This window comes from Octopus bimaculoides, chromosome 3 (assembly GCF_001194135.2).
Source record: "Octopus bimaculoides isolate UCB-OBI-ISO-001 chromosome 3, ASM119413v2, whole genome shotgun sequence".
In the NCBI taxonomy this organism is placed as follows: Eukaryota; Metazoa; Mollusca; class Cephalopoda; order Octopoda; family Octopodidae; genus Octopus; species Octopus bimaculoides.
In genome coordinates this window covers 115,637,532-115,647,531 of record NC_068983.1, presented here as the reverse complement: position 1 = coordinate 115,647,531, position 10,000 = coordinate 115,637,532, and the positions used below count along the sequence as shown (strand labels likewise).

Sequence of the window (10,000 nt, the reverse complement as noted above, 5' to 3'; positions counted from 1 at the left end):
AGCTGGTTTAAATGCAAAAGAGTTAAAAAAATAAAATTAATTATAAAATTTATTGATTTTTGAAAACTATTTTATATGTATTTTCAAAATTAGCATATTAGGATGGCTTTTATTGAAACAATTGTGGAGGCGCAATGGCCCAGTGGTTATGGCAGCGGACTCGTGGTTTCGATTCCCAGACCGGGCGTTGTGAGTGTTTATTGAGCGAAAACACCTAAAGCTCCACGAGGCTCCGGCAGGGGATGGTGGCAAACCCTGCTGTACTCTTTCATCACAACTTTCTCTCACTCTTACTTCCTGTTTCTGTTGTGCCTGTAATTCAAAGGGTCAGCCTTGTCACACTGTGTCACGCTGAATATCCCCGAGAACTACGTTAAGGATACACGTGTCTGTGGAGTGCTCAGCCACTTGCACGTTAATTTCACGAGCAGGCTGTTCCGTTGATCGGATCAACTGGAACACTCAATGTCGTAAGCGACGGAGTGCCAACAAATTGAAACAATTATATTTAAGCTTAATGCTCACCCCACCAACTAACCATTCAACAATGAAGAAAGATTAGAAAGCACAGTCAGTCAAGAAAAATTAAAGAGAGTAATGTTATGTACATTGTCCAAGGAGACAAGTGCTTAGTAGAAAATATTTGAATGATTAACACTTTCTTTTACTTGTTTCAGACATTTGACTGTAGCCATGCTGGAGCATTGCCTTGAAGGGTTTTTTTAGTTGAACAAATCGACCCCAGGACTTATTTTTTAAGCTTAGTACTCATTGTATCAGTCTCTTTAGCTGAACAACTAAGTTTCAAATCGTTAAGGATGTAAACACACCAACACCAGTTGTCAAGCGATGATGGGAGACAAACACACACACAAACACACATATATGACGGGCTTCTTTCAGTTGTCATCTACCAAATCCACTCACAAGGTCTTGGTTGGCCTGAGGCTAGAGTAGAAGACACTTGCCCAAGGTGCTACACATGTGGTTGGGAAACAAGCTTCTTACCACACAGTCATGCCTGCACTGTGTAACAAAATTTTAATTTGTTTTTGCCTTTGGTCAATAAGTGTTATTTTCCTATTTGCTTCTATCTAGGGATCAAAAGAAATTACAACTATTCCCTTCAAACTTTGCTTTTTTGACCAGGACATCAATGCTTTGAAACTGGCTTATTTTCCATTACATTTCAGACAAATTCAGTACTGAGATTCTGAAGCAGAAATATTGTTATAGCAAATATTCTACTCAATACTACAGATTTGCTTCTAAGTTGCTTGACCATAACAACCTAAGTATGTCTCTTAGAAGCTAACAATATGTGCATCTCTGATCATGAGCAGGAATAGTTGGTGAGCATCATAACAAGCTGTTGAGAGGGGTTCTTTGGGATTTGAATAAATATAAGAAAAGCAAAGTTTGAAAAAATATTAGCCATTTTCTACACTGTCCAGGGTTAAGCAAATAGGAAATATCAGTCGCTACCCAAGGACAAAAATCGTGTTACTCATTGTAATCAGGTGATCAACAGTGCAGCCACCTAATCTCATCTAAACAGTACATTCTCTTCTGAAATGTTCCAGAAAAATAACCAAAGTGAAAAAAAAAAGCTTATTTCTACCTCTTCACTGACATTTTTCACTTCGCTTTTGTCAGAAACTTCCTCTTTATGATACATGAACTTCTTTGTAGAGAATGGTGATGGTTCTGGCTTCTTAAACTGACAAGCTCCATTCAAAGAGTCAAAGTTTGTACTTTCATCTGACTCATTGTTTTCTTCTTCTAAAAGTGAGTTAAGTTCTTGTGTCTGTGTGATAACCATTCTGAGAAAAATGAATAAACAAAATAAATAAATAAATGAATAACAGTTTTACAATACATGAGACATTAGTTACAGAAACAGGCAACTTCCCTATCAGTGGGCCTACTTGTATTTCTCACCTGAAATAGATAATTATGTCTAATGACAGTTTTTATAACTAAGCATTTTTTTTACAACTAAGCAATTTTACAGGGTTGGTCCAGTTTTCTAAAGTTCAACACACTGCTCAAACAATAATTGGAAACATGAAATATCAAAAAATAAAAATAACTAAAGAAAAAACAACTGCAATGAAGATAATGGAAAGAATTATTGCTACAACTTATCAATAAACTGATTTCACATGATCATTTTAATACCCATTTTCACATACCCATATGACAGTGAAGGTGCATGGCTCAGTGGTTAGAGCATCAGGCTTACAATCATAAGGATGTGAGTTTGATTCCTAGACTGGGCTGTGTGTTGTATTCTTGATCAAGACACTTTATTTCATGTTACTCCAGTTTACTCAGCTATAGAAATGAGTTACAACGTCACTGGTGCCTTTCCCTAGGCTAATATCGGTGGCATGGAGAGGCAAGGCATGTATGCATGGGCGACTAATACTCTTCCATAAACAATCTTGCCCATACTTGTGCCTAGAAGGGGAACTCGCTGGGGTGCAATCCCATGGACATTCATGACCAAAGGGGGTCTTTACTCTTTACAGTTTAGACTCAGATGAACAAGACACAATCAACAGCATTGCACTTGTGACCATTCTGTTATACAATATGATCTAATGTGCTGTATTTATTTTTTTAATATGACAGAATAAGTTGAGCGGTCTTGTAAAGGCTTCGACATTAGTCTATTTAATATCTATTACACTAGTATTAAATACATTTCTTTTATCAAGGCATCATCCAGACAGGCTGATTGCCCGGGCCAGCCTGACTACCTTTCACCATCCCTACTGATCCTCCATTAGTATTTTCAACATCCAACATCTGCAAGCTATTGTATATATGTCTTCCGTGGTCTTCCAGCCACTGTCGTACCATGATATGATGTCCACAGCAACAAATTACTCACAAGTTCTTCTTTACTTCTCCAGCAGTGGCCTGCAAACCTCAACCTCCGCTCTTGGATAGTTGATGAGAGAGTTGGTACATTCCTGTATAACCATTGTTTTGTTGGGTGCTCCCTCCAAGAGATGTTGAGCACTGCTAATATCGGTGGCATGGAGAGGCAAGGCATGTATGCATGGGCGACTAATACTCTTCCATAAACAATCTTGCCCATACTTGTGCCTAGAAGGGGAACTCGCTAGGGTGCCTTGATAAAAGAAATGTATTTAATACTAGTGTAATAGATATTAAATAGACTAATGTCGAAGCCTTTACAAGACCGCTCAACTTATTCTGTCATATTAGGCACCTGAGTCTCTTGGTGAGAGTCCAAGTTGGAGATCCATATACAAGCACAGATTCAACAACTGCTCTGAAGAACTGTCTCTGCAATTTATCTGGTAGGGTTGACTTCCATATTGTTCTAAGACTGTCTATAGCTGCCCGAGCCTTAGCAACCCAAGATTTAATATCTTTTTCAGTGGACATGATATTGCTACCTAGGTAAGTAAACTTGTTGACATTTCTCAAGGGCCTCTGTTTGATGGTTCTGATTTCACGTGTTGTGTTCAAGGTAATAAACTCTGTCTTCTTTTCATTCACATATAGTCCTATATTAGCAGCAACATTTTCCAGGAGATGGAGTAAATGTTCAGCATCTTTTGTGTTGTCTGTGAAGGGCACTATGTCATCAGCATACCAGATTACCAGAGATGATCTTCTTGCCAGAGCAGGAAAAAGTAAAAGTTTCTTTCATCGGACAGTATAGCTTAATGAGGCAATCCCAGACTTTTGCCACCACCACATGAACTATGACAAGAGGTTGGAATTTGTGGTAGTAATCAACCACAAATTAAATACTAAAAGTTTATAAATGAATGTAAAATAAATACCGGGGCCAATTGAATCCATAACTATGTGCAGACTCATCTTCTGGTTCAACTGTAATGAAGTGGACTGGAGAAGAATCTGGACTCTCTTCAAGACTTCCTAAAATAAATCATTATGATTAATAGACAATATAAAATATATTCTGTAAAGAATTCTGTAGAAACTTGCAGGACATTCTGAAACAGAATCACTGTATGATGTACCAATAAAAGAACTATGTACCACAAACTTGAGTGAAATGAAATAGTTACAAACAAGAATAAAAGTTAATGAATGGAAAAAAAAAAAAAAAAACCCAAGACCTTTAATAACTGTTACTTTTTCTCAACTACTTTCCTCATATTTTTAATATATTAAGTTATTTAGTTCTGATATTTACTATTTAAACATTAACAGAACAAGGTAGCTATTTTCTAGGACAAAATCATACATATTGCATTTTCCTAAATGAGTGCCACTGCCCCTAAATTTTAAAACTCTACCAAAGAGAGAAATAATGAAGCTGCTTAAACAAGCATTATTAAGAAAAACATTCCTATGAACCATTGTTACAATTTTGAAATCTCATTCTTTTTTTTTGAATGCCAAGTTTAGAGGAAAGGGCAGTGGTCATGACCTTTGCTAGCCCTCCTAGATTGGTGAGATTCATCATCATTTAACATCCACCTTACTTGCTGGCATGAGTTGGACATTTTGACAGGAGCTGGCCAGGCAGAAGACTGCACCAGACTTCTGTGTTTGTTTTGGCAAGATTTTTATAGCTGGATGCCCTTCCTATCACCAACCACCCAGCAGACTGGACTAAGTGCTTTTTACAAGGTACAAGCACAGGTGAGGTCAGTTTTGGCATGGTTTTCACAGCTGATTGTTCTTCCAAATGCCAACCACTTTAGAGTGTGGACCAGATTGATGTCATTAATGTTCCTCTTGAACATTTGAAAGTCAACACTTGCAGGAAAAATATGAGAAGAGAGGGAATATCAGAAGGATAGAGAAAAAAATAACTGGACAGAGTGATTAGTGGTGGGTCTCAGGTTTAGAAACAACAAGGATGATGGAAAAAAAAAAGCGAGCAGTGACATGAGAGTGGATGTGTAGAGGTGGCATGAGCCCAGCCATCTCTGAGGAGTGGAAGCTTTATAGTGGCAGTGAAAAAAGGCAGAGTGAGGGGACAGTACTCTTGTGACCCAGAGGCAGGAGTGAGTTTGTAAGTGATTTTATGCAAATAAGTTGAGTGCCCCTTTTTGGAATGCAATTCAGGATATCTGCGTGTAGTGGTAACGCAGTTCCAGGAGTGAGAGCTATACACTATTGAGAGCTTTTCTTAAGCTTGGTAAGGTATCAATAATTGTTAGGGGTTGAAATATCTTATGGCCTTGAAAAGAAGGGCCAGTTATTGTAATATGATATTAGTTATGTTAACCTTTTAGTGTTCAGATTATTCTATCAAACATAATGCTTATTGATTCACATTGATTTGAATTAATCATGCATTATCTCATATCTTCAAGATCTTGATGGTGTAATTACTTAATGTAGAATAACATTGTAGGGTAGGTGTGAGTGCCTGGATCTGGTCAGTTTGAACATAAAACAGATTAAATATTTTGGCCGGATATGGCCGGTTTAAATACTAAAGGGTTAAAGATGTGCTTTCATCAGGATATAGTTACTTCTGGTTAATGTTGCATGACAAAGGCAACTGAAGGTGAGGTTTACAGCTGTCAAGTTAATAGGCTGAATGGTTGTTTGTAGGAAAGGAATTTAGCTACAGCAAAATGAAACTTGCAATACAATATGAAAAGGTCTAAAATTTCCTATCCAGGCAAATATAGTGACAAGGCAAATAAGTATAGAAAAGAAAATTTAAAAACAATGGATTAAAAGTGACATTAATGATACTTACCATTCAAAGAATGGCATTTCAATTCATATATTTTCCTGCTGTCATTTGAATTTAAGATAGTGTGGAATGATGCACCATTTAGCTTCAAAACAAGTACCTCTTGGCGTAAATTCCGTTTCCACCAAGGCAAACGATCTACCTGTGGTTCACTGCGTAAGTCAGGAATAGGGAATCTGCAAAAATAACAGTCAACACTAGCAAAGATTAATTTCCTACTTTATGTGTATGTGCATGAGGTGTGTTTGGGTGTTTGTGTGTGTCTGCCTGTTTGTCTTTCTTTATTTTTTATCTTTTCCAGTCATTAGACTGTGGCCATGCTGTGGTACTGCCTTGGAGAATTTTTTTTCGTCAAATACATCAACCTCAGTACTTACCTTTTTAAGCCTGATATTTATTGTCAGTCCTATTTGCCGAACTGTTAAGTTACGGGCATGTAAACACATGAGCACCAGTTGTCAAGCAGTGGTGGGGGACAAAAACACACACACACACACACACTCGTGCATGTGTGTGTGTGTGTGTGTAAATATATATTATCTGAAACCTCTGGTTCTAATTGACACCACTATTACTCATAACCTATATATATATAGGCAATAATAGAAGGTACTTACCCAAGATGCATGCAATGGGACTGAACCCAGAACCATGTGGTTGAGAAGCAAGCTTCTTACCACACAGCAATACAATCTATACATAAGCTATTTATAGATCATTCTGTGCATTCTAATATTTATAGTTACAGATATGATTTTGTTGTTCTTGTTTTTGCTGTTGAATAGCTTCATTAAACTGCTTGAATAAACTTGCTCACTGCAGATACACAAAGACCCCTGCTGTTTTAATTTGTTTCAGTTGAACCTTATTATGGGGGCCTGATGTCATATGATTTAGAACCTAAAAATATGGGTAAGATTATAAATATTGCAACTATTGGCCTCACCTTAAGAAAATAGCAAAACGTATACTTATGTCAACTTAACATTTTTGATAGTCATTTGTCATCAGTTGTTTTATTTGTTGATAATAGTTGCTAGACTGGAGTAGAACTAGAAACTTTTATTTCATTCTTACAGTCTCCTTTCTAGTAGGAGAGCAAGCAACTAAGGTGTCTGGCACATTTACAAAAAGAGGTTAATAGCAAAGTAATTATAATCTTATTAACAACAATCTCAAACATTCAGAGAATTAAAACATGGCAGTTAACAATATTAAAGATTGCAGAAAGCTGGTTGATGAGATATAAAAATTGAATAGAATCTTCCTCAAAGACTCTATATAGACATTAATGATTCAATGTAGAGGAACTTGCTATGTTATCATTTTAGGCCACCATACATTTTCCAAGCATAATATATCTGTTCTGTCTGTTGGCACTCCGTCGCTTACAACGTTGAGGGTTCCAGTTGATCCGATCAACGGAACAGCCTGCTCGTGAAATTAACGTGTAAGTGGCTGAGCACTCCACAGACACGTGTACCCTTAATGTAGTTCCCGGGGATATTCAGCATGACACAGAGTGTGACAAGGCTGGCCCTTTGAATTATAGGCACAACAGAAACAGGAAGTAAGAGTGAGAGAAAGTTGTGGTGGAAGAGTACAGTAGGGTCCGCCACCATCCCCTGCCGAAGCGTCGTGGAGCTTTAGGTGTTTTCGCTCAATAAACACTCACAATGCTCGGTCTGAGAATCGAAACCGCGATCCTATGACCGCGAGTCCGCTGCCCTAACCACTGGGCCATTGCGCCTCCACATAATATATCTAATACTACATTATACATGTCCTTCCATTTTGAAGGTGGGAGAGAGCTAGCTAATGGAGATCTGGTTGCTATTTCTCATTAAGTAACAGGATACAGGTTTCCCTCTGATAGGAGAGCAAGTAACAATTGGACACTTCAGTGATGTGAAACCCAATGAGATAGAAACTTAACCATTTTCATACAACTGGCTTGAAATCACCCAAATCCTTTCATATGAAGCAATTCTTCAGAATTGTTATGCAGTACTCCATATTAAGAGGAAATGAAAGTAAATACTAGCAGATCCAGCATTGTGCATGCAATAAAGATATATTCTGGTAAGAGCAAAAATACAAAGGTAGGAGATCTGTATTGGATATATATATTATTCAGTATATCGAAGGTCATTCCTTGCCATAATAAGGAGTACTGCATAACAATTTTTTCCCCTCCTCACCTTGCTGTACCACTTAACCACTCTTTCTGATCATTGATTTGCCAAAAGAATATCCAATCTGACTAGATTTAATCAGAACCTCCCACCCTCCTGCGCATAATGAACCACAAATGTCACTGATGAGGAACATTCTTCCATAGTCTGACCTATATCTCTCCAATGATGGAAACCCAACATACAGAGTCTTCACTCGATATGATGCTCCAATAGCTGAGATATCCCAGAAACAGCTGTTGGAGACTATTTCCACTATTTTTTACCACTCATTATATAGCTAAATTTAGACTGAATTAAATGCCTTTGTTATGTTTGCTTTGCCTCACTACTTTAACCTACACCTATTGAATCAAGGGGAAGCCACTTTTAGCCAGTTTGAACTAAACTATCACATAACCATAACTTCAACTACTGTTCAAACTAGAATTTTGGTGGCATAATTATTCAGGCTCTCAGAATACATACCTATTAGTCTGAGTCATCCTGACATAAACTCCTTGTATTTTCTCTCTCTCTCTCTCTCTATATATATATAGATATATATATATATATAGAGAGAGAGAGGGGGAGGGAGAGAGAGAGAGAGAGAGAAGGAGAGGGAGAGAGAGAGAGGGGGAGAAACTTGCCAGCTCCTGTCCAACCATCCAACCCATGCCAGCGTGGAAATATGGATGTTAAATGATGACTAAGTGATCATGCTATTGAAATGCACATAATGATGTTTTGATCTGTCTGTTTATTTTTGGGGGTTTCTTTCGTACATGATACTCTATGTAATATGATGCAGTTTGCTGTTGTGTAATAATTACATATCATATCATTGCATAACTGCATCATTTCATCAGGTGAGATCTGGCTGTCATAGGGACATAAACAAATAGACTAACATTGGTTGTCAAGTGGTGTGGGGATAAACGCACTCATGGAGCTATAATAGAAGGCACTTGCCCAAGGTGCTAAGCAGTGAGACTGAACCTGAAGCCATATGGTCGCAAAGCAAATCCTCTAAACCACACAACTGTCTGCATAATACACGTACATTCATAATAATACATGTATGCAAAAAGACCTGCCTGCTACAGCAGAATTGAGACCAGAGCTGGTGCCATGTTAAAAGTACCCAGTACGTTCTGTGGAGTCGTTGGCATGAGGTAGGGCATCCAACCGTAGAAACCATGTCAGAAAAGTGGGGCCTAGTGCAGGCCCTGGCCTTGCCAGCTCTGGTCAAACTGTCCTACCCATGCCAGCATGGAAAACAGATGCTAAATGATGATGATGCAGGCATGTATGTATTGTTATATTTTAAGCTAAAAACACTTTAAAAGTTACTAAAAACCTCAAGTTTCACTTTGTGTAACTTGTCAAACTCTTTAGGCAAACATTTGTTGATACATGTAACTCCTTGTATATGGGAGTTACATAGGCATACTCTCTTTACTCTTTTACTTACCACACAGCCACTCCTGTGCCTGTGCACATATGTACATATATATTCTTTTATTCTTTTACTTGTTTCAGTCATTTGACTGCGGCCATGCTGGAGCACCACCTTGAAGGGTTTTAGTCCAACAAATTGACCCAAGGACTTATTTATTTTTTTAAGCCTAGTACTTATTCTATCAGTCCCTTTTGTTGAACCACTAAGTGATAGGAATTTCAACACACCAACACCAGTTGACAAGCAGTGATGTAGGGACAAACACATACACATGTATATACAACAGGCTTCTTTCAGTTTCCATCCTGCAAATCAACTCACAAGGCTTCAGTTGGCTCAAGGCTATAGTAGAAGATATTTGCCCAAGGTGCCATAGAGTGGGACTGAACCTGGAATCATATGGTTGGGAAGCAAGCTTCTTACCATGCAGCCATGTCTACATATCTTTTCTAAATATTCTATCGTGTTGCTGAACTAATTTGGAAGTAGTGGGCTAGATCCATGTAATGTGTGTGTGCGCACACTTGTTGCAAGGGTTGAAAGGGACTTAAGAAAAATTTGTGCATACATATATAAGTATAACAGCACAGAGAGAGAGAGGGGGGGGGAGAGAGGGAGGGAAAGAGAAAGAGAGAG

At 38.1% G+C, this 10,000-nt stretch overlaps 1 protein-coding gene across 1 annotated transcript in view; it reads right to left on the bottom strand.

Annotated features, from left to right (window-relative positions):
* Nucleotides 1–10,000, bottom strand: part of LOC106870186 (autophagy-related protein 2 homolog B) — a 161,036-nt gene that overhangs the window by 57,838 nt on the left and 93,198 nt on the right. The window contains exons 16-18 of the mRNA XM_014916188.2: nucleotides 5,732–5,904; nucleotides 3,828–3,924; nucleotides 1,622–1,823 (exon numbers count right to left, since the gene is read on the bottom strand). Of these exons, the coding sequence (XP_014771674.1) occupies nucleotides 1,622–1,823; nucleotides 3,828–3,924; nucleotides 5,732–5,904 (472 nt within the window). The remainder of the gene's footprint in view (nucleotides 1–1,621; nucleotides 1,824–3,827; nucleotides 3,925–5,731; nucleotides 5,905–10,000) is intronic.